The 25418-nt window shown below is 37.4% G+C and overlaps 1 protein-coding gene across 1 annotated transcript in view; it reads left to right on the top strand.

Annotated features, from left to right (window-relative positions):
* Positions 1-25418, top strand: part of USH2A (usherin) — a 398473-nt gene that overhangs the window by 108683 nt on the left and 264372 nt on the right. Inside the window, exon 20 of the mRNA XM_075707636.1 lies at positions 633-863. Coding sequence (XP_075563751.1) covers positions 633-863 — 231 coding nt within the window. The remainder of the gene's footprint in view (positions 1-632; positions 864-25418) is intronic.

A 25418-nucleotide genomic window follows, 5' to 3' on the forward strand; every position in this document is an offset into this window, starting at 1 on the left:
TTTTCTTGAACTGAGTAATTATCTCAACATATGCTAATGTCTTGTGCCTGCACCATGAGGAAAACAACCTTCAGTATTGTGGATGGATAGCTGTTCGGCTCCTGTTGACGAGGATAAGTTCAGTGATGAAAGACTCATGTTGTCATGTACCATACTGCTGAGATGTAACAAGAGTTAATTAACTGTTCCAATTCTCCTTTGGAATTCCAATGCTGGAAGTCATACAGATAAATGCTTACAGTGAGTATGGCATGAGAGGCTAATCAAGCAAGGGATGCAAATATATTTTCTATGAAGACGTGGATTCAGATTCTTAGAGATTATGAAAAAAAATATTTTGGATATAATACTAGAGACATTTATCCAAAGCCTGAATAAACAAGGTATTTCTTGTGGAATTGAAAGTAATTCCTATAAAGATTAAGAAGGTTTTGGGTTGGTTTTTTGTGTTTGGTGGTGGTTTGTTTGGGTTTTTTTCTTCCTTCTAATTAAGCTTCTATGCATATCTGTGTTTATTCTTAAGATGATCAGAAATGGAAGCAGGTTGTTTTGCAAAAATTATGTTATGTGCAATAGATAATTTCCCAAGTATTATGGACAATAATACCTAGATAATTTTTTTTTATGTGCAGCTCCAAAAAAACTTAGTGCCCCTCGTGTTGAAGGAATAAACAGCACAACGGTAAAGATAAATTGGAATGAACCTGAAGAACTTAATGGGCCTTCTCCCATCTACCAGGTGGAAAGGATGGATTCATCTTTAGCTACATTGAGTACAGAAGTAATGAAAGGGATCCGTTTCCCAGGAAATGGATATTACAGATTTGCTAGTTCCACTCTCCCCACCAATACTTACTTTACAGGTAAATGAGTTTAAATGACTTACAAAATGTACCAATTGTACTCTGCATTTGTTTTACCATTTGTTATAATCTTCTATATAATTTCCATGGTAAAATCTGTAGTTTTTAATTCACAAGCAGAATGTGATTGTTAGCGATGTATGGGCTATTTCTCACATAAAAAGACTGCAGAAAACATTATTGGACATGTGAGATTTGTGTTCCCTTGCCTTTGTACATAGAGATGTACATGATGGTGAACGTTGCTGCATATTTGACTCATTTCCTAGTGGTAAATATAAGATGGATTTTATTTATTCTTCTGGGATAAAAACTTTTCGATGATTTGCTGTGAATACTAAAGCATGTTTTCTTTGGTATCTTTTTGAGGATTCCTGAGGTTGCATGAGCACTTTCTTCTGTGCTTTCTTCTGTGTTCAGAACATTTGTGTTGTGGTCCCGTTTGTTTTATCAAGGAAAGAAAAAAGGCTGCCAATCTGACAGAAGTCTGCTGTTTCTGGGCCGCTGGGTATTATCTCCTCTCTTTTTTGATTAGTTAGTTATTTTTGGAACTGGGCATTTTTCAGATCGAAGCAGACCAATTATCCTATGTTCTGTGATTCTCATAATTTGCCGATGTCTTCACTTGGATAAAACAAAGTTATAGACAGTATGCTTTTGGGAAAATATCTAGATGAATCTGGTTGCGTGTTTGAGATGATGTAGAGGTCTGTAAGTGAAATAGTACATTGGTGTGCCTGAAGTATTAGTTTTTAAAAGTACAAGAAGAAATTAACTGGAGTTAAGTCCAGTTGGTAACCGGTCACAAGCGGTATTCCCCAGGGCTCTGTTTTGGGGCCAGTCTTGTTTAACATCTTTATCAATGATCTGGATGAGGGGATTGAGTGTGCCCTCAGTAAGTTTGCAGATGACACCAAATTGGGTGGGAGTGTCGATCTGCTCGAGGGTAGGATGGCCCTGCAGAGGGACCTGGACAGGCTGGATTGATGGGCCGAGGCCAACTGTATGAGGTTTAACAAGGCCAAGTGCTGGGTCCTGCACTTGGGTCGCAACAACCCCATGCAACGCTAGAGGCTTGGGGAAGAGTGGCTGGAAAGCTGCCTGGCCGAAAAGGACCTGGGGGTGTTGGTCAACAGGTGGCTGAACATGAGCCAGCAGTGTGCCCAGGTGGCCAAGAAGGCCAACAGCATCCTGGCTTGTATCAGGAATAGTGTGGCCAGCAGGAGCAGGGAAGTGATTGTCCCCCTGTACTCATCACTGGTGAGGCCGCACCTGGACACAGTAGTGTCCAGTTTTGGGCCCCTCAGTACAAGACAGAAATTGAGTTGCTGGAGCATGTCCAGAGAAGGGCAACAAAGCTGGTGAAGGGTCTGGAGCACAGGCCTTATGAGGAGCGGCTGAGGGAACTGGGGTTGTTTAGTCTGGAGAAGAGGAGGCTGAGGGGAGACCTTATCGCTCTCCACAACTACCTGAAAGGAGGTTGTAGTGAGGTGGGTGTTGGTCTCTTCTCCCATGTAGTCAGCGATAGGACAAGAGGAAATGGGCTCAGGCTGCGCCAGGGGAGGTTTAGATTGGATATTAGGAAAAATTTCTTTACGGAAAGGGTAGTCAAGCATTGGAACAGGCTGGCTAGAGAGGTGGTGGAGTCACCATCCCTGGAAGTGTTCAAAAAATGGGTAGATGTGGCACTTTGGGACATGGTTTAGTAGGCATGGTGGTGTTGGGTTGATGGTTGGACTGATGATCTTAGAGATCCTTTCCAATCTTAATGATTCCTAGTTTTTACTTTTATTATAAATAATCTAGCCACCAAGCCAGGAAACATGAAATTGCTACTCTACCCATAATTGTTTTAGTGGTGGACATGGTAATGTTAGGTTAATGGTTGGACTTGATGATCTTAAAGGTCTTTTCCAACCTAAACGATTCTATGAAATGGCAGAAGTGAAGGTTTAAAAAAAAAAAAATTGAAAAAGTTGTACGAAGGTGTGTATGTGTAGATACATATCAAGTCATGAGACTGATAGCAGCAAGGGGAAATCCAAAAGGAATCTAGGTAACAGTGAGAGGAATGTTAGATGGCGTGCTGATAGTGCAAAGGCCACACCACAGTGTGGGACAACTTGACCTGGTACTGAGCCTTGTTTGTTAAGACAGATAAGGGCTGCAAAAAACCAGGCAGCATTGTTGACACCCAAAAGAATGCCAAAGATTTGAAGGGACTGAGTAGCTGACATCCCTTGTCTTCTGGGTCACCACAGGTAATTCTGGCACGAATGTGTGAGCACAGATATCTTGATATTTGCAAGTATGTCTGTGTGCAAATTCAGTTTTTGTTTAAAACAAAAATCATCTTCTTGTCTCTCTATGATCACCCAGTGAATCTGTTTAAAAAAAAAAAAAAAAATTGAAGATCACTTCAATTTTTTTTCTTGCTAGGTGCTTACTTGACTGATAGTCAAATAATAATAACAAGTGATAATGTGTTAGTTAAATATTGACACCATGTTGACTTGCAAAACCTGTGTCTGTGCAGGAATCTGTAGGAACAGCTGTTGGGCTCCTTTCCTCATTCAAATTGCTTGATGCTTTTCCTGATATCAGAGTTTGCACCCTTTACTGTATATTTAGTAAAAAAAAATCTTTGATGTATTTCTTCTGTTGTCAGTTGTGATGATCTAAACTCCAAAGCAATTGTGAGCTACAGTTTTTCTCACTGGAGCTCCAGTCAGCCCCATCACTGTGGTTAGTTAAATAGTTTAATCAGACAGATAAAGAATTATGAGTATCACTGAATTTCCTTCTTCTCATCAGAAGTCTCTGAGAGTGTTGGGGAAGAGGGTGGTGCACTATGGGGATTGTTGACATGCCTGTCTATATGTAGCCAGGCAAGCCCAGCGCTAATCTACCAAAGCACTGATTCAGTCTGGGGTTCAGTTATGCTCCAGAAGCTGAGACTAAGGCCTTGAATAAGGTTTATTGAGATGGCTGAGGTGATTTGACAGAGTTTGGGCGGACAGGCTGGGAGATGATGTTAAAATAAAGCTCCCTTCATACTGGCACCTGATGGCTGATAATGCTGTGTGGATAAATACAATTTATTATTGCCTTGGATTGTATTTGTTCTTTTTGACCAGCTTTAGTCTGAGTATCTGGAGACAACCTAGAACCAAAACATGCTAGGCAATTTGTCCAGACATCTGCTGGTAATGACTGACAATCAGGTTAAATCACCCTGTTTTGGTACCTAAAAATGCATAATTCGGGTACTTGGCAACGCAGTGAAGTTTTTGAGAAATATAAATCTGTGTTTTTCTAAGTAGATCATCAGTCCTTCTTCCAAAACATGACGGATGGAAAATTATAGCAAATTCAGGAGAGTTTAGAAAGACACACACTTAAGGAAATGAAAAAAATTCTTTAATTGTACCCTGCACTTGTTTTGTTGTTGAGACCCTCTCTTATTACCCATCTCTGAAGACAAGCAGTTGGCAATTGTGCTTTATAGATGGAACGGCTTTAGTGTGCATGCAGCTGTGTACATTTTTGACACAAAAGTGTGCCAGCTTGTATATGTCAGTCAGCAGACAGATACTTCTTAGTGCGTCTGGGATCTCCCACTGCTAATCCAGAAAAAGATAGATCAGTTTATTCATTGCTAATAAATGCAGTTGTCCTCACTACCTCCCCAGCTGGTCTTACACTCCGAGGTGCAAGTAATAGGGGCAGATGTATTATCTGGGAAATTTTCCAAATTCATCTTTAAAAAAAAAAAAAAAAAAAAAGTTAGGCAATAAACACTGGCTACACTAAGCAGCGTCCTTCTGTCTGTAACAAAGCCTCCAGCTGCACAGGAAGATGTGCTCTGAGTACACATTAGATGAGAGGAAGTCAGGTAAAGAAAAGGATTGTTTCTGCCAGAACTGTCCACATGCAACTTCTCAGCTCTTCAAACTGCGAAGAAGTGTTTTAGGCATCTGTAATATGATTTCCCAAAAGATGCAGACTTGATTTTTAATACTTATTTGTCTCCCTTGAAGTTCTTAGATAAAACAGCATTCATTAGATCTGTCAAAATACCACCAGGCAAAGGAACTGTTAGTGTTCTTGCTTTGGCTAAGGAACTGGTCCGTCTCCCGTCACTCTGAAGATTGGGGTGTTCAGGTGATCTTCATATCTCCCCCATGAGACAGCAAAGTGCTATCATTCTGATTTAATAGATGGGGAGCTGAACCTCAGATTCTACTTAATGCAGGAGTTTGTACTTAAAAGGCCCTCTAGAAATGGCTAGAAGCAGTTATTTTGCATGGTTTGCTTTATCAGTACAGCTTGTGTGATGCGGCTGTTTGTCTGGAGTCAGAATGCCGCAGTAACACTGTTGTGTTTGTCTTTCTGGTTCTCTAGTAGTCAAGAGAGTTACTGTCTATTTTATACAGGGTGTAGACAGGCAAGCTTGGAGTTCAAAGAACTGTAAATAGCTGAGTGTTTGAATATCTTTTAAATTCAAATTATACTTGTATTATCTTTTAATGACTGAGTCTGATAGCTAGGTCCAAAAAAAGGCCTAGAGATGAAGGTAATGAGCATAATGTCATGAATAGTTTGCTCTGCAGGTAAGTTAGGGTCTTCATGTACTTTCTAGCAGAGGCATACCAAGGCTTACAAGTAAGATCCTTCAAGATCATTGAATAAAATCCATGGAAAATAGCATGTTGAACTGCAGAAGTGTGTGTCTGTGAATATCAACAACAAACCAACAGATACATTTATGAAAAAAGTTTTTCCTCAATTCCTTTTTGCTCCTTGGTTGAGGGCTAGGACTTGAGGTGCCTGAATAGCTGAAATAAAAAATGATGTATGAATTTTGACCTGTGTAAACGAGCCCTACTTAGGATCAAGTTTGGTTCTAATTTGAGGCCCTACCTTCTATTCAGGATTCATAACTTATAAATATCTCCTGAGGGTTAGGCAGCTTTAACTTTTGGTTTTACAGAGAGTAGAGGATCATGGGTTTTTTTGAAAACATGACTCCCTGAGAAGCACATGTGTGTCCTATTGAGTATGTTGGTGGATACTGTGCCTTCACACAGAAACAGTGCCACTGCTTAAACTTTGTAGAAAATCCTGTCAAAAAGCTGTGCAATAGTTTTTTCTAGAGCAAGTATACTGGATTAAGCTCCTAAGGACAGATAAAAGGAAGTTTAGTTTTCAGGTTTTATTGAGCAAATAGATGCTAAACTGCTCAGTTCTTTCAAAAGAGAACTTCTGGGCCCAAAGAGCAACTGGTTGAAATTGAACCCTGAATGTCTCTGGGATACAATGACATCTGAGCTAGGATTTTCAGGACTGCAATTTAGTTGTCTATAGTACAGTCACAGATTACACAAATCACTTTTTGAATCATTCCTCCGATTATCCCTTGCCAGACAGAAAGTCTATGGCAGAGCTGATGGGATAGGGACTGTTATAGTTAGAAAGGACAGAAATTGCAATTGGTTGGACACATGAATGAACACAAGAAAGCTCCTTGACTCCATGCTGTGGAGATATAGTTGGGCTTCATGAAGAGAAACTCAGAGTTTCTGTAGGGGTATGTAAGAACTGCTCACTGTGTAAAGAGTGATTCAATTGCTACAAAAGAAAGAAATCGCAGAGTAGCAAGATGGTTGTATGGAAGGTTACATTCCTCCTGACCTCTCAAAATAAAACTACTTTTCAAATATAACATTGAACATGAAGTGACAATTCTGTGGCATTGTAGTGTGTTTTATAAATAAAATGCATATTCTTTCTGTGAGGTGGAGCAAAACAAATCTTCCAAGCATGCTTTATGCATTGCTTAAAATACAATTTGAGCTTGATGTCAGGAGCTATAATTACACATCCATGTGAGAAGGGAGGCCTTTACTTATTTAGTGATAAAATAATTCATTTTTTCAGGTAGATGAAAGATTCTTTTGTGATATTTTAAAAACAGTTGAATTAGGTATTACTATTTTAATGTGATTCCTCTTGGATGCTACTTGTTTAAGAAGAAAATTATTCATGTAGTATTGATCAAAATGCAGTCCACTCTGAAGAAACTTTTGTATTTGGCCTTGCTTTGAATCCAAGTTTTCTGAAATAGGTTGCTACACTTAAAGAAGTGGGTCTTGCCTGGAATATGTACTCTTTGCCAACCTCTACATGATGCGAATTCAGCTCTGTAATAATTAGGAAATAACTGTATGAGGTAAGATGTTCATATATTCAGCATTACAAATAGAGCTTTTTTACAATGACATTTTTAGTGTTGTGAAGTGGTCTTAAAAACGTGTATTTAAAAAAAAAATATATCTGTGCTAGTGTTTTTACTGCCAAATTCTGACTCAGATACATACACATTTCTCAGAGTGGAGAATCTTTCCAGTAACGATGTTTCTTAATGAGTTTGCCATGGAACACTGCACAAGCGTCGTTTACATTTGTTCTGAGTAGAAGTGCTGAGAATGGCTGTGGTCATTCAACGTTTGATCTCACTGTAGCTCTTCATCACAGTGAACTCTTTGCAGTAATGTAAAACAAATTCCACTCCATACAATCTTGAGCAAACACTTCATAGTTAGTAGAAGATGCAAATGTTTTCATTAGTGCATGGAGCCAAATAAACAGGCCTTTTCCAGCATCCTAAAAGAAACTTATGGAATGCATTATGACTGAATATGAAGAAAATGAACATGATTGGAGGTCTAAAAAGAATGTAAGAGGAAAGGCTGAAGAAAATGGCATAGTTTAGAAAAATGAAGACTAAAAGGAGCTGTCAAAATGGTGTTGAAGTATATAAAAATGTGTATTTTAAAAGAGGAGAACGAACTTTTCTCCATCTCTGAGTGAGTAAAGCAGCAATGCACTCATAATAAGCTTAAAATATAGCAAGGCAGATTGTCTTCTCACAAGAAATTTTTTCTAAAAAGATTCAGGCTAATTGAGCAAAAGAATACATTGTTGTGAGATAAAAATGAAAGCTCTGACACTGCAATTTTTAAAGAATAGTTGGATGAGCATTACCTAGGAATAACCTAGGTAAAACTGATTCTGCTTTGGAGTAAGTGGACTGATTCTGTGACCTCTAAGGATGTTTTCCAAACATGTATCCTATTATAAACTCAGATTAGCCCAATGAAACTGGGAAAGATGTTAATTTCACCAAATACATTTTAGAAGGAAAGAGCTGCTCCCCTCCCCTCCCCCCCCCCCCCCCCCAACTTTGTACAGAGTTCTGATTGATGACTTTCTAGAAAGAGGCAAGGTTGCATGGATTGGACAGTTTTGCTTCTATTTTATTTTTTCTCCTCTAGATATTTCCCAGCATTTCTTTTTATGACTACTGAAAAGGTTTGAGATGGTTAGAAATTAATTTTAATCACTAAATCAGAATAATAGAATAATTTAGGTTGGAAGGGAAGTAATCTAGTCCAGCCTCCTGCTCATAGTGAGTCCAGCTAGACCTGCTTAGGCCTTTGTCTAGTTGAGTTTTATCTCCAAGTATATTTCCAAGTACTGTACCAGTTTTCAACATGACAAGCCTTTTGGTAATTTTTTCCCCCTTATATCTATACAGAATTTTCTGTATTTGAACTTGTGTCCATTGCCTCTTGTTCTGTCACTGTATAGCTCCAAGAAAGCATGGCTCTGTCTCCTTTGTATCCTTCCATGAGGTAACTGAAGAAGGCAAGATCATCTCCATCCTTCCATTCTTAAGACTGAACAAAAAACCCTGTTCTCTCGGCCTCTTCTCATATGTGATGTACTTTGGCCCCTCTGACTATTTTGGTGCCCCTCCGCTGGATTCATTCCAGTGTGCCAGTATCTTTTTTTTTTTTTTTTTTTTTAATGCCAGAGTACCCAAAACTGCATTGCAGGACTTGATTTGCCTTTGAATTTCACAAGGTTCCTGTCAACCCATTTCTCCAGCCTGTCAAGATTCCTCTGAGTTGCAATGTATCCACTGCAGCCGTCAATATTTTTATTGCCTGCAAACTTTTTGATAGTACACTCCATCTCATTGCTTGGGATTCATTTTAATAAAAAAACCTGTTAAACAGAATTGGTCCCAGTGCCAGTTCCTTGGAAATGCTGCCCACTGGGCTTTGTGCCACTTGTCAAAAGCCTTTGAGTGCTGCTGTTCAGCCAGTTTTTTTACCCACATTTATAGTCCACTTGTGGTCCATTAATTTCTCCAGCCTGGTGGCAAGGATCTTATGGGGAACCATGTTGAAACCCTTGCTAAAGCCAAGGTACGCAACACCTGTTGCTTTCCCCTTTGATGCTCAGCCGGTCCTTTCATCATAGAAGGCAATCAGGTCGGTTGGGCACAATTTGCCTGTAGTAAGTCCATGTTGGCTGTTCCAAATCATCATCTTGTCCTTCGTGTGCCTGAATATGGCCTCCTGCATAGTGCCCCTGGGGACAAAGGTTAGGCTGACCAGCCTGTAGTTTCCCTAATCTATAGGCACAACTACACAACAAATGATACTAAATTTGTTTGCTTCAGCCTTACCCTAAAAAGATGAAGAGAACTGGAACAGAATGAGAGAAATCTGATCTTTTGCTTAGTTTGGCTTTATGTATTCTTTTTGCTGGCATTTTTTTCCCTTACATAGCTTCTTAAGAACTATCCTTTTTATTTCATTACATTGAACTGAAGAAGGTAAACAGATTTTCTGAGGGGAAAAACTATTACAAAAGAAATTCTTACACCAACCTTTCTAATACTGAGAGAAAAAGGAAGAGAGAGCATTTGTTAAGCTGACTTGGAGAACACACTTTGTATCTCAGGGAACTTTCGATAGTGCCACTCATTTTTCAGACTTTTTTGTTAAATCATGCACTAAAGAGCTCTTAGAGAGCTCTTATTTTATTGTGTCCTTTCTGTCTGGGTTGTTGCCACAGAACTTCTCCTTAGAAATTCTTTTAATTTTTATGCCAACTTCTTAACATTTTCTTCTGTCTTCACAAAAGAACAATTTGAACCCACGTCTTCATCTTCTGTGAAAGAAAGATAAAGATCTTCTATATCACCGGCAAGTGGCTGGCTTCAGTAAGAAGGGGAACCATCCTTTTTTGTGGCTGAGAACCGTTTGCACAGACATTTTAGTTAGAATTTTTTCCTAGTAGTTAAAATGAATTCATAGTTTCATCTTGAAAAACACATTCCTTTCTTCCTTCCTTCCGAATCCCAAGAAGCCTAAAGATAGGGAGTGAGAGAGGAGCTGCGTCTAGAGAAAAAGGAGTGATCCAGCACAACAAAGTGAACTGTGCTGCTTTATGAACAAAACAACTTAAAACATTTTCGAACATGCACAACAGGGACTTAGGCAGCAAATAAGCCAAGCTGATGCTGACCTTGCCAGTGTTACAGGGGTAATATTTTCACTAAGATGAGCTGGTTTTGTTAGGCACAGACATACTTTCTATCGGTATCAAGTATCTGCTTTTTTCCATCTTTGTAGAAAATATTTATTGTAGCCACTACAGGGATGGGGAAAAAAAAAAAAAAAGATTCTCCCCTTCTGTTTTATTTCTCATATTTACCTCTTGCACATTAACAGATCAACTATGCAGTACAAGCTTTGGCATGCAATTGCAATTTTTTTTGCATCTTTTTGGCTTTAGTGCCAAAGTAAGTTTTTGCCAGTGTTGTGTGACATTCTGCACTGCATGGTTAAAAACAATTTTTTTCTGCTTGTGCATGGAAACTTTCAGAGCATGTAGCAGTCCCACTGTGGAAGCTGTAAAAGCAGTAGCTTTCCTATTGTTATATCAAGCTGCCCATGGAAAAGCCCTTTCCCAGACTAGACGGTGGTTAGTTTCAGCTGTCTGCTTGTGCAAAACCAGTTACAGAACTGGGTCTTTTGATTATCATAAATATACCACATGACCTGTACTCTGTAAAACAGCAGTTCTTCCCCTTTTGTCACAACTCTCGTTGTGCTTCTGCTAATTTTGTGCAGACATGATTTACTGTTTTGAAATGTAGTGGACATTCTCTCTGTAGGTGACAAACCTAAGAATTAGCAGAAGAAAAGGTTTTTATAAATTATTTCAAAGCACATGTGTTTAGTCAAGGGTAATAAAAGTAGTTACTCTCTACCAAGTTTCTATTTTTTATAAATTAATCTGAGAGTGTAACCACTTATGTACCAAGCTCTTTTATACGAGATTAACTTCCACAAGTAAAGCATATCTATATATTTGGTGTTTCTTTTTCTTGCTTGTCTCCAAACAAAATGCTGTAGGATTTGATGTAGGAGCTCTGAATAGGAGTCTGCCCAAAGAAAACTCATTGAATTTAATGACAGTGACTGTGGAAAAAAATGTTTTTTGTTTTATTATCTAATCTGGCCTTTGTTCGGTAAGAATGGAGTTCTCATGTGTTAGTTCAGCTCACTGAAAAAGCCAAAGGTGGGATTATATTCTGTGTTTACCAGGGCGAAGAGGGGGAGGAGAGAGCTCAAGAAGAATTTCTGTTCTCTGTGCCTCTTCTGTGTGCAGCAAGGATAGTGGGTACCCTCATACATACATGTCTCTGTATGTTACAGAATTGCTGTGTTTTGCTTCAGGCAGGATGTCGCCTGGGATTCCTTTTGTGTTTGTACGCCGCTAAGAAAAGGTGCGAGATGGAGGGACTTGTTGGGAAGGAGATAAAGGGAAATAAAAGTTGCTGAAAATAACAAACATAAAGAAAAAACTAGAAGGTAGAAACTGCACAAATGCATGAAGTTTAATAAAAGAAGAAAATAAAAGGAGGTGGGGGAAGGTGGCAAGAATCTCTTTGAAGTTTCACATGTGAGAGATGCAGGTACTGTGTGTTAAATGGAGGCTCATTTCATTTAACAATGACTATATAGTTAAAGCAAGGACTGAAATGATACAGGTCAAAGAAAGAACTTGAAGCAGGCTTAAGCACAGAAAATGGTAGTTCAATGGATGTTCATCTTTTAGAATGAATGTATGAATGCTTCTGGAAATTCTCAGATGGCACAGAGAGAGGTGAAAGAAAACCAACTATTTCCAATGCTTTTCATTTGCTAGTGCAATTGTGGGTCTTCCACACCAGTACTTCATAAGATTTTTGTAGGATTCTTATGTGCTGGTGTAATTGAACTTGTAACTTGAAGTAGTTTTAAAGAGAGGGATTTGATGAGAAGTAATAGCTGAAAATGAATATTCCTGTAGCTTTGACTTAAATAAATGTCAAATTTCTGGTCTCCTATTTCTAAACTCTTATGTTTTTAGTTTGTGCTGTAGCCAGAAGGCAGTAACAATGACACTTGGTCAAGATTTTTGTCTAGACTAATCATGCAAAATCCTTTTCTTGTGTTTTTAGTGGTGCAGTTATACTGCATCTGCTTGGAAAATATTGGGTAGTCCAGGGCACGATGGCAGGAATTCTATTATTTTTGATGCTGCCTCTCTCTTCAAAGTTCTTCGTTAATTCCAAATGATACATAAATCTTGTTCAATTTTTTCCTCACCCTTTAAAGTGCTGTTACAGTGAAGAAAAGCCTGTTTCTTAACCCTCTTAAGAAAGGTTCCTGTGTATGGACAAAAGGATCCTAATTTACAAGAGGAAACTCAGAGTGATGTGAAGGGATGTGGCATGACAAGCTCTTGTATGTATTGGATTATTTATTTTTTTATTTTGAGGGGCAGTTTGTGGACAGGCATAGGAAGAATGTTATCTGTTCCTTCTATTCTTGGATTCTATAGAGATTTTTCAGCAAGGATGAAGCAAAGAGAGGTTTAGTTCTATACTGGCTGGTGAGATACTTTACGTGGAATGAATTCTTTCCGGCTTATGTTTGGCCCTTATTTAGATTATTTCTATAAAGGGCTATTTAGCCTGATGACTTGAGGGAGACATTGCAGTTGACTAATACTGAGCCTTTAAATTATGCCTGCTTTTACCATACAAATTCCTTCCCATATTGTGTTTTTAAATGATGATGATGTAACTACTGAATTATGTATTGACTGAAGAGTCACGCATTGATTATGATTGCACTGTGAATTTGATCAGGAAATTTTCATAATAATAATATAAGGAAGCTTTTCACCTTCTAATTGATTTTTCAGGGTGATTAAATTAAGACCTTGTCTAAGTACAACTGTCCTTATCAATTACTGGCAGAATAGAGAAATTAAAGGATTAAAAATTTACGTGTGTTAAGATTCAGTATTTAAGGTCTAAAATCAATCAGATCATAGACTGAATAATTCCATTATGACAAAACTATCATTCAGGATTAGACTATGGTAATTTGGAGGAAAAAAAAGGCTGTCTGCACTAGTACATATGGGAAAAATTAAGATTTGCAAAATTAAGCACCTAGAACTTCAGAAGTGGAGATAAAATAAGCAGCATGAACTTAATTCATCCTTGTTATTTTTATGTGTTATGATGGCATGTAATCAACTGAATAAAAACTAGCTTATCCATAGGTTCTGTGTATGGTATGGACCAGCTGTTGCCTTTTAAAAATTCTTACTGTTCTGTGTATGGCTTGATGTCTGTCTTACTGTACGTATCTAATTCTTAAGTAAACGCAGATTTTAAAGGTTTTTTTCCTGTGCTATTTTCACTAGAGTATCTGAGTACTTTGTAATCATTGATATCACTTTTACAACACTTAGTTTTGTTTTATGAATGGGGACTTTGGGTAAAGAAAAAAGAGGACTGAATGCTAATTTTGAGTGCTCAGTTTTACATAGGTAGGACCTGAGTTTTCAGAGTAGTTCATGTGTTTAGAGTTTCCACTGACCTCTGTTCGATTAAGAACATTTAACACTTCCACAGATCTCTGTGGGGTGTTTAAATGCAAACACTCAAGAAAATGAAGAGTGTATAAGAAGTGAATAACTCTGAAAAGTTTGACTTAAGCGATTTGCCTCACATTGCATAAGAACTTTGAGGCAGAGGTAGGGACAGATTTCTCCAGAGTGACATTGAACTGCGCTAGCTACGAAACTGTCCGTTCACTTTTCATACTCCCCTTCCTCTTTCATTAAACATCCACAGAGCACTACATCAAATAAGACAAGCTTCTGTGCACAAAATCCTTATTTGCTACATGAATTCTGTTTTAGTTGCTGAACATCATAAAATCCTTGAGGCAGATATCTTATGGGAAATGTGTGTTTGTATAATTGTAGACTGTATCATTATTCATCCTCTATTTGTGTATGCATTAATTATTTGCAGACAATTTTGGTTTTGCGTTTCCTAAATTTTGAGAGTTTACTTTTACAGACCTAATGTGGTCATCTATATAGTTATTCTCAATAGTAATTAAAAAAAAAAAATCTCAATGTCATAGGAGAATCCCAGACATATCCATCATGTGGAACATTGCTGACTAATACAGATGTCAATGGGTAAAAATCTTTAATATTCATGAAATCTCTTTCTCATCTGAACTATTAGAGACACTGACTGCTGCACTAGATGATCATCTGTATGTGAAAGATAGAGTGCATGCTTTTCCACTGTATTCTGTGTTTACTAGCAACATATACTTTCAACTAGATTTGTAAGGAGGGTTTTTACTAGTGGCTATAGGTTCTCCTGTTTTCCTATTTAATTCTCCCCCCACCCCCCAATTCTCTTGCTTTTTCATCCTTTTCCTGTTTCGACACTATCCATGATTTGTTTCTTGCTCCCTTCCCTCCTTCTTCCCCGACTATTATAATGTCCTTGACCACCTTCCTTCCATGTTCTTCAAAGTGTTGTCTTTTTCTTCATACTGCCAGGCACAGAGTGGTAGAAAAGTAAGAGGCCAAGAGAAAGACTCTTTGCCTTTCTTTCTAGTGTCTGGCCCACCATCAGAATTTGGTGGCCAGGACCAATTTCATGAAAGAGCCTTCTTAGCCCCTACGTTTCTAAGATGCAAAGTCTCCATGCAAATGTAATTTTTCTTTGAGAATTTTGCCACTATCCTCTATCTAACCATCCTGCAGAGAGGTATTTCATGACATTGGTGAATTTAGACTTCCATCTTTTACTTCAGGATAACCACACTTCAACAAATTCCTATCTCTGATCCACAGAAAGAAGGAACCAAAACACTTTTGTGTAAAAGAGTGATTTAAATTACTTCTTCAAAGTAATAATGAAAAAACATTTGGCAGGAAGCAAATATGGTTATAAAGGCTTTTCTTTTCTTTTTCTTGAGAGAATATTTTAGAAAAGTTCTATGCAACGATGGTGTTAATGACCTGGGAGGTAAATTTAGCAGTAAGGGCTGCTGCCATTCCAATTTGCAGACCTTGGGGAGGAAGTTCCTTCTGTATCTGAGTGTTACTGATTTCTTTAATCAATGCACTGACTTAAAAAGTATGTTGAAGTTGCAGCATTTCAATTTGACTAAATCTTTCTTAGTTATTGTATGGATGTACAGAGTTTCCGAAGATTGTAGTAAGCTTTGTCACTGGATGGGGGATCCTCAGGAAACAACACACAACACTTTTGGCACTAGAATGACATGCTTTCTCACAAGTTATTTGCTAGTGTTTTTCTTCAGTAAGTGCATATTTTTTTAAAAAATTGAACTAAAGAGTATAACATCTATTTGATTAGATACAGGTTATATGTAGTTTGTTATTTTGACTTGTGAAGTGTAATCCCCTTCCTTGTTTTTTGAGCTTTACAATGCTGTCTTTTTCAACTATGAAAACAAATACTTCCAAACCAAATTATTTTTCAAGATACATCCCCAGAATGAGATGGGATTACACATTTCTTTTCCAGTGTTCCTATCTTTTCCTAAGCTGTTCATACTTTCCATGAAACATGTTGGACTTGATAGATGATCTCTAAAGCAAACATAGATGGAAAAATTTGCGACCTTAAATAACAGTGCAGTATAGTGACAGAGAATTCAGAAAGCAACTGTTAGCATAACTATTAGAATGAAAATGCAAACCTGCCAAATAATGTTGTTCTGGTATAAGGACCATTTAATATGGTGACAGAAATGTTATATACTAAATTACTGGAGGATTCATTGAGCTCAATAGTGAATTGTTGCATGACTGGTTTTTTGTTTTTAATTTAAAGACTTTCTAAAGAATGATATGCTGTATTGTAGAAAAATCTCAAAAAGTAACTATATCTCTGTATATACCCAAAATGAGATTTGATTGAAAGTAGTTAGATCTGTGCTTACTGACTTAAGATCTATAATACCTTAAGATTAATTGGGAGCATAAATGGAGAAGCTGACAACCTGGAACCTTGACTTCTTAAAACTGCTGACCCAATTACTGCTAAGCCCTTTGCTGACATGTTAATATGTCTCTTTAAACTGGTAAATTTCGGTGTATGCTAGAGTTGGTCCATCAGATGAAGGAAGATGTAAGTTTAATTTAAATAATTATTGACCTATTATGACCTTTTCATTTCACTTGTACTGCCTCTCTCAAGGTAAGCAATTATATTTTTATAGTGTTGGATGGTAATCAATGTACAGGAGCTATCTTTATTGATTTAAGTAAGGCCTTTGATCTGGTAATCACCAACTATTGCTATCTAGACTGGCCTTACCTATACTGGATATTACGATGGTTATTTTGTTTAAAAATATGCAGAATTTAGAATTTTATTAAGATATGGAAAGCAAAGTAAAAAAAAAAAAAATTGAAATCCGTAAGATTCCACTTCATAATCTCTGTTAGAAATTGGAAACAGGTTATTTTATACAATACATGACACTTTTAAAATTATTTTAAAAATTATTTTTAGATGGGCTACCTGATTTTTGGGGGTGTGTTTGGGGTTTTTTGTTTGTTTGTTTGTTTTTTATATATCAAGCAGATGGTTCTTTGGGGTGAATTTTACTTAGAGGGGAAAGCCTGGCTTGCTTTAGTGGTTTTTTCTTTTTAATTTGCTACCTGTATGGGAGGAAGATTTAGTTCATTGGTTCTTTTTTTTTTTTTTTTTAAGTCTGTTTTTATGCTGTGAATTTAGAGTTGCAAACTTCTGCTCTTCCATTTGGGGATGGAAAATGATCTGAATTTTTTTTTTTTAAAAAAAAAAAACAATATGCACTTTTTGTACATGCATTTTGTGCAACTTTTTTCACCAATATTCATATCAGTGTATTAGGTAAGAATAATAATTGAAATATTGGACCTTTATCATCGTTTGTAAGTGGTACTTGAATATACCAAAGTATAGTCATACTCACAACTAATTAGTTCTCATCTTTTTCCTCACTCCTCATGCAACTACTTTTTTACCTCTTCCCTAACATTATTCTCTGGACATGTTTTCCTCTTTCCTTTCCTCTTTCCTTTTTCTTCTCTCTTTTGCTTTAATGTATGACTTTGGAAAGCCTGAGTAGATGTGGGTTAAACTGTCTTTAGAAAGCTGTGAAATTTGTGATCAGTTTGATCTGCTCCTCTAATGAGTTCCAGAGCCTCTATCCTTCTTGCAAAGGGAGTTCAGTCTTGCTCTGGTGAGCCTTGAAACTAACAGCAGTTGTTCAGAGAGGTCACCAACATAATGAGAAGGGCACTCTTGAGATATCTTGAACCACTTCCATGGATGGCCATGAAGATTAACATTGGGACCTTACATTTGACCTAATATTCTATGGAGAGTCTGTGTAGTGAGCAGAGCAAATGGGATGATGTGCTCATGGCAGACTGTAAATAAGCGACTGCATTCTGGATTTTTTTGAAATTTTTTCTTTTTTTTTTTTTTTTTTTTTAATGTGAGTTAAAATACTGTATCTCATTCTTGCTATAAGGTCATGAAGGTGTGAGTTGTTATGACCAGGTGTGTGCCTGAGAAGCAGCAACATAATCTAGCTAGCCAGAGGTGGAAGAAGGCAGGTTTTTGTATGCTGCTTCCTCTTCCAGCCTGTGCTGAAATAACTGGAACTTGGCGCTTTGAACTGTGTTCATGAACTAGTTGATGATACGGTAGAACTGCTAATTAAGCACAGCAATGTTCTTTCTAGTCTCCATATTTTGTGATTTCGTTACCTGCAAGATTTGTAAAACTGTTATTTTTGAAAGAATTTGTCTGTTGATAAGGTATTTTATTCTTTCATATTTGCTCTATTTTCGGTTTACAACCCATTATTTGTAATTTCAGAATTCTTCTGTCAGTGTTCTATATTTTTATCTTGTTTCATATTGCTAATAGGTTTAATTGTGCAAGGACACAGTACTGCAGTTAGCTTAATCCCAACCTTGTTGTTCAGTCACGCACACTATTTTTTTTTTTTTTTTTTCAGTTTTGGTCAAAGGCTAAATGAGATGGTATGTAAAGGCTGGGGCTGATCAGTAGGCTTGAAAGTTTTACCTTAAGCCTTACCATTATCCCATTTTAGGACTGCAGGAGTTCAGAGTGGAGTGACAGATATATGCACACATGAATCTTTTTATCTCTAAATGGCTATAGTAGGAGTGTATTCCAATATAGTATTTGATTTTAAAATAATGTAGGTACTAAAGTAAATAGTACCCGTGCCCCCATGGCTAAGAAATAAAAATAAAAATGACTTGACAGTAGGACAGGTAATCTTATATTGGGTAAAGTTATGTATTTTGTCCCCCTTGGGGGAAAAAAAAGTTAAATTCCTTGGAACAGTTATAAGCCTTGAAGTCATACAGGACGTTTGCTTGTCTTTTGTGCTGCTACTAAGGTTTTTTTTTTCTTCCCTCTCTATCTGGGGAACCTGTGAGCCAGAGGTGTCTCTTCCCCATCAGGAGAATTTTTTTGTCCTATTCAACATCTCTCTACACTGTTCCACCTTCTTTGGGAGTACTCTGCCCAATTATGCTATAAACGTATACCAATATGAAACAGCATGTTCTCCTGAACAACCCTCAGTGCGCCACCTTGCCCCCCATTGTACCATGTGGTGTTTGATAGATTGCAGGAGGGGGCTGAGATAAAAGCCATGTCGTCTTCTGATTTTGGTACAGCGCTGGGTATATGATAGGTATTTTAATGTTGACGATAAGAAAAACAGGCTGCCACATTTCAAATTAAAACTATTGAACTAGGTCATATCCTGGATATATATGCTCTTATGACTATACTTGTTGATCTGAAATTCTGTCTTCCCACAAAACTTCATCCAGCTCTCATAGAGTACCAGTTTATTAACCATTCCCTAATACACATTGTAGATGGCAGGTGCTAGAGTCTTTGTCATTGTGCCCCAAGGCTAAGGCACTCTGCCTGAAGATATTAGATCAGCCAATTTTATCTGTGTTTATAAAACTGGCATTTCTGTTTTCTCAAGTCTTCCAGGTAACCAGAGTGAGCTCTGTAATTTTCTTCCCCCTCTGGCCTGAGACTCATGGGATATTAATCATATGAACTTATTTTGGACATTTAAATTACATTGCAAATATTTTTAAACTGATCATATGCAGTGTGCAGGGAAAAAAGGGGAAGCATAAGCAAAAAAAAAAAAAAAAAAAAATCTCTTGGTCCATCAGGTAAATTTTCAGTACAATATACAAGCATTTATCCACACAAGTCCCATTAATGTTAATGGTCCCAAGCTTTCTTTTATTCATCACAGCACTGACTGCACTTGGTCAGCTCTTTATCAGTTTGAAATATTGACAGTAGGAGGAGGCGTTCCCTTAGCCAGGCCTGACTGTTGCAGTGCTCTCTTAACTTAGTCATCCTGCAAATGCTCCTATAAATGGATTTATTTCAGCAGATCCAAAATACATCAACCGGATCATCTTACCCTGGTGCTAGCCCCTTTGCATTGGCTCCAATTTGCAAGAGCATTGATTTTAAACATTGATCATTACTTACTGCAAAACTATAGAGTGCTTTATATCTTATTTATTAAACTAACTTTTTACCTGTGCTGCTGCTAAAGTCCAATCTTTATCTTGTTAAGAAGTGATTATTTGCTCTCTGTGGTTCTGATTATGATTTAGATTATAAAACAAGTCTATTCCCTGAAAACATGTTGGCCACAATAACTCAAGATTTCTAAAATTTCTGCTGTGCAGCTCTACTTTTCCCTTAGTGGTCTCTATGTGTACTTCAAAATTCTTTCAGTGCTTTCTGGAAATGATATTGTGCTTACTGTAGTTATTGCAGAAGAGAATTTTTTCTTTTTTGGTTGTATTCTTAGGGAGTAAGAATACATTTGTTTTACTTCTTGGAAAAAAACAGGCTTTACTTTGTTTTAATTGTGGGGAAAAACAGGTTTTTGTGGGTCATGCCTTCTGCTTTCTGAGTATTTTTTTTAAGGTGTCTTTTTCTGCTGTCCTATAAAATCTATTCAATGTTGCACAAGTAAGTAGTTGTAGCATAAAATATTTCCCTATACTAAGCAAGGCGGCGGGGGGGTGGAACTACAGAAATATATTGCTGTTCTGTTCTTTAATTCAGAGAGTCATTGTTACTTACACTGATGGCACTCCTTGGTCAGGTATAGAATGATATTCTTGGGGACTTTGGAAAGGAACACACTAGCTACTTCAGGGAGGGGAAAAAAGGGGGGCGGGGGGGAAGAGGAAATAATCCAAATTTGACCTGATACTTTGTATCTAAGCCTGTCTGTTTAAAATTCTTTGTTCTGACCATGCTTGCATGGATGTAAATTGGGATTAGTGTTGTTATTCTAGGATATTTAGAGTTTAACAACTGATGCTTAGAATGGAGTGTGTCCTGAGTAAAGCAAAGAATTGGTTAAATAGTAAATAGTGTCACATTTTTATATAGACCATTTTTTTCAGGCTTGGTAATTAATACTGCTCTTTTATTCTGGTTTACTTTAAAAGTTTCTTGAGTTACTAAAAATGAAACTTCGTCAGCAGAGGTGCCACTACTAACAGAATGAATTCTCTTTCTTCTGTAGTAAATAGTGGGTGTAGTGGAGTTTTAGCCCTTGGCGGATTTTATTTTATGCATCTTCAAGTCATTCAGTGACTTGCTGCAGAGACAGGGAGGGAGGAGGGGGAATCTATTTACACAAATTACAGTCTTTGTTCCCATCAGCCTTCATAATTGAATGAACAAAACGAAGGCTAGACTGGCAGGTACCACTATCCCAGGTAATACCTTTTGAGTCGGAAACAAATTAAGTGAATTGTGGAACTAGGGCAAAAGCTTGTTGGGAAGATTCAAGGAGGGGGTGAGGGGTAAGTGTTTTTGAGAATGTCTACCATTGGGAAGACTTACTGCATTTTTAGAAGGAAAAGAGAGTTTTATCTTGGGATGAAAGTCATCCCTTCCATGAAAGTTTTGGCACTATTCAGAGTGAGTTCCTTTAAAAACAATTTGCACATTTAATTATTATGTTTTGAAGGTTTTGTTCAGTATTTTTAAAAGATTAAATGTATTATAAAGACACTGCCTCTGCACTCTAGCTTTCAAATTTAGGTGTTTGTCCCATTTATTTTCCTCTTTTAGGATTCTTTCATCTTTCTTCGGTCTTTTGTATTTCTGTCTCCCAAATTGTTGCAATTCAGTGATCGAAACATGCCAATTTGAGCTCCTTATTCCAAACCCATGTTACATTGTCACGTTAGCATCATTAATTTTCAAAAAATTAGGGTATTCCTGTGTAAACTTTGTTATGCTGCTGAGCTGCATGCGCTAAGGGGAAAAAATGAGCTGAATGGAAATCCTGGGTGAGGCAAAGACTGCATAATTGGTTTTATGCCAGACCTTCTGCCTTTCACATAGGCGGGAAGGGGCCAGGGAAATGTCAGAGGTGGAAATCAGGGCAACGCAGTACTCTTGCAGAATTGCAAAGTGCCCACCAACTGCAGCCAGTCTGAAAAATGGCCAGTGCTTAAGGTTGCTTTAAGACAGAAATGCCCAGTTCTCCTGGCTTTATAAGCCACTGACTGAAATCTTCCTACACCTCAGAGCCTCAGGATACCTACTGCATGTTACGGGAGGAAATATGTTAATAGTTCACAAGCACTCCCTCCCCAGAGCTCTTACTATGGGACAAGGCTGAGCTGGGTGTGTAAGGTTTCAGGGTACTCTGGAGTCAGCCTCAATAGTCCAATACTTCCTTTCTACAAGCAGCTTGGGATCCGGATTAACTGGCAGTCCCTGTTCCTGAAAACCCTGCTGTCAGCAGCTTGATGCAGTGGCAGCATTCCTGCACTGACGTAGCTGACAGCCAAATACTGTTCAAGAGCTGTTGGCCAGCTTTCCTCTAAGGCTATGCCATTCTACACTTGACATACCTTGCTGCTATAGCTACACAGTTCACCCTTTTAGTAGCAAAACACAGCTTAGATTGAATTTTTTGTAGAGGCTTTTTTATTTAGTGTTTTTAAATGAATCTATAAATAAGGGTTTTGCATTATTAAGGATGAGGTGAGTAATTTTTTCCCCCTTTCCCTTACACTGTGCTAGCATCGTAAGCAAAACTTTAAAATAATCAGTGGGAGTTAAATAAGCTCACTGTCATTTGAATCCTCAGGCAACGCAGGGGTCAGAAAAAAGGTGACTTGGAGCCATTGTTACAGCACATGGGCAAGGATTGTTGCTTTTTTTGTTTGTTTTGAATATGGGTGTCTTTCTGTCAGGCATTATAAGTGATAAAGATACAAAAATGGTCACACTGGAAACAAAAGAACATAGAGTCTCGTACTTCTTAGTAATGTTGTACGTCCAATCACCCACTTCTTGATTTAATCTATTACAATATTGTAATCAATCATGATTTTCTGTGTTGCAGAAAGTCTCATACTTTGAGAGAAAGGGAGAGGGAGAAGAAAGAAAAAATTATCAGTGAATTTTGCAGAAGAGGAGGAGAAATTTCCTTATTACCATCATTCAGAATTAGTCAGTCATGTATTCTGTAATCACTCATGTTTTAAGCAATAATGTAAAAATCAACACAAAGGCAGGCTACAACAAAGTGGTCTTTAATTCAAGAATCCCATAAGGAATCAAAATTCTGAAAAGATGACATAGGATCAATCAATAACTGCCTGAAAACATCACAATATAAGGAAGCTAAATGACATCATGCCATGTGAAAGAAATTGTTAAGGAAAGTATTTTCAGTATTGTCCTTGTCTCTTTTTATTTAGATTAATAAAACTGGTTGAATTTTAAATCTTTACATGTCTCTTTTGTATTAGGAACAAAAAGTTGACAGCATCTGCCCTAAAGAATTTACAGTCCAAGTGTAAGACAGGATCAACTACACATACATAGAAGGAAGCAAAGGGAAATTTTATGGAAGTTATGGTTTTAATCCTTGTGCCTTGGCAGTTTAATATATTCCTTGTTTAGTGTTGCAATTTAACTTAAATTGGGCAAACAGAATTATGACAGTATTTAGTAAATGTTATGTGCTATATCAATTTCCTGTCATTATAGTTTTCTATATGCCTCACTTTCTCATTTGCCTCATTGAATCTTTGTGTAAATTGTGCCCTTTATTTAAGCTCTTACAGCTTGAGTTACATGGCTCTTCATACCATTGAAATGTCTTTATTCATGCTTATTTCTGGATCACCTTTTCTACTGATTGCACCGACGGATATAGTTCAGAATTTAGAGATATACGTAGTTTCCTCCAAGTATTGATTAGAGTAATGAGAAAACCATGAACTTCTTACCATACATGGAAACGCACCGAAACACCAACAGATATCACTGCTGGTGCTGTTTTGTGTATCAGTTGGCTTATTACATTTTCATTTGCATCCTGATGCACAGTGAAAAATCTCAGCTCAAATCCTCAGCTGAGGAGCAGTTAGCCCACCTGGGTAGGAGGAAGGTGTTACCATTCCATTGAAATCCTTTTGTGAACTTAGTTCCTGCAAATAAAACCAGTTTTAGGCTTCCTCTGGAAAAGGCCATTATGTCAATAATAGTCAGGGGAAATACTGTCACAAATATTACTAGATGAAAACATTATATATTTGTTTCAATTCTTAATTTGAAAGTTCTATTGCAGTTTATTGGTCTACCTTAAAACTCTGCATTAACTTGGATATGTCATTAGCTTTTTTTGCAGTTCTACCATGTGCAGCATTTGTTGCTGAGTTTGTAACTTGAAAGTATGCTTTTGGATGAGTGTTTGCTCTGTGGTATTGTATTTCTGTCTAAAAGGTTTGTTTTTTTTTCCCTCCTTGTTACATTTCCATTTTTGTCCTGTATTATTTCTCAAGACGCTCATTAGCTTATTTTAGTTATTCTTCTGTTCTGTGTGTACATTGTCTAATCAATAATCTTCTTCAGTTGCTGCAGGATTTCCACCTTCTTGTGCTTCCAGCTCCTGTGATGCTGTGTGAGGGGATTCTGCCTTGGCTAGTGCACTGTTGTCTAAATTTGCTATGTTTCAGATCATTACACTGGCTTTCATTTTGACGTATTTGCATTTTACTCAGTTCTAGTCATACTCTTTTCCCTTGATCAGTTAAATTGCTCTCTGTGCAGTGTAACATTTGTACTACTGCTGGAAATACTAACTAAAGGCTTATAATTGAAGTGCTATTTACAACTACTGACCTCCAGCTCATTTCTGATTTCTCTGTGATGTTGACCTGTTATAGATTGCACTGTTGTAAATCTTTGAAGTGGTTCTTCTTGTCATCATATTTCTAGTAATTATGATTTGCATTGCATTAACACCTAGAAGCCTCTCCCACCTTACTCTTGTTGCATAAGATGACCTTTTTTATGCACTAATTCACATACGGGTAACAGAATACAGTTCTTTCTCTAAAGAATTTATCCTGAAATGAAGATGAATGCTTGCCTCTGTTTCCGTACTTTAAATATCATAGTTTGGATTCATGAAATTGCTCAGAAAGGATTCTTACTCCTAGAAACGATTTTCTTCCTTTTCTAATAAAATCAGAGCCTGTTGAACTTGTTTCCAGCCTACATAAAGATAAATAAATAAAAATAAAGTTTACAGGTATTATTTGGGAGAGGCTACATTTGGGTAAAATTTTCTCAAATCTGTTGAAGGTGAACAATAACAGCAAAGAAAGCATTAGCTGAGTATTGGGTTGATGTTTCTTCTTTGTTCGTATTTCACTTCAATATTAAGAGCAACACAGAAACTTGCATCTGATCCTTACCCCAAGCAGGGCTTGACTCCTAGAATTTCACGATTACAGTTATTATTTCTACTCTGTTAGCTATGCTCTGAAAAAATAATGCTGGTTGGATGTATGCTTGCTGTATACTGTCCCAATGTACACAAGCAGAAGACAGTTATGAATTGCGTTCCTAGGCCTGCTTAATAAATTAATTTGAGCCAGGACACTAGTTACTTTAATAACTGTATTGCTTAAAACCTCTGTGTAAACAACTGGATGTTGACTCTAATGGCAGAGGAATACTAACAGATAATGGTATCATCCACATCTCCAAGTCAGGTTTCACCCTGATCTCTCATGTAAGTTTTTCTGAGGTCTTCATTTCTTTATTTAGTTAAATCTAGGCAGTCAGACTGTCCAATTCCTTTTGGGTCTTGCTAAACTCTCAGATACTTCTTGTACCAATATTTTGCAGATTGTCATAATGACGTTTCTCGTTTC

The sequence above is a fragment of the Pelecanus crispus genome, chromosome 3, assembly GCF_030463565.1.
Source record: "Pelecanus crispus isolate bPelCri1 chromosome 3, bPelCri1.pri, whole genome shotgun sequence".
NCBI lineage: Eukaryota > Metazoa > Chordata > Aves > Pelecaniformes > Pelecanidae > Pelecanus > Pelecanus crispus.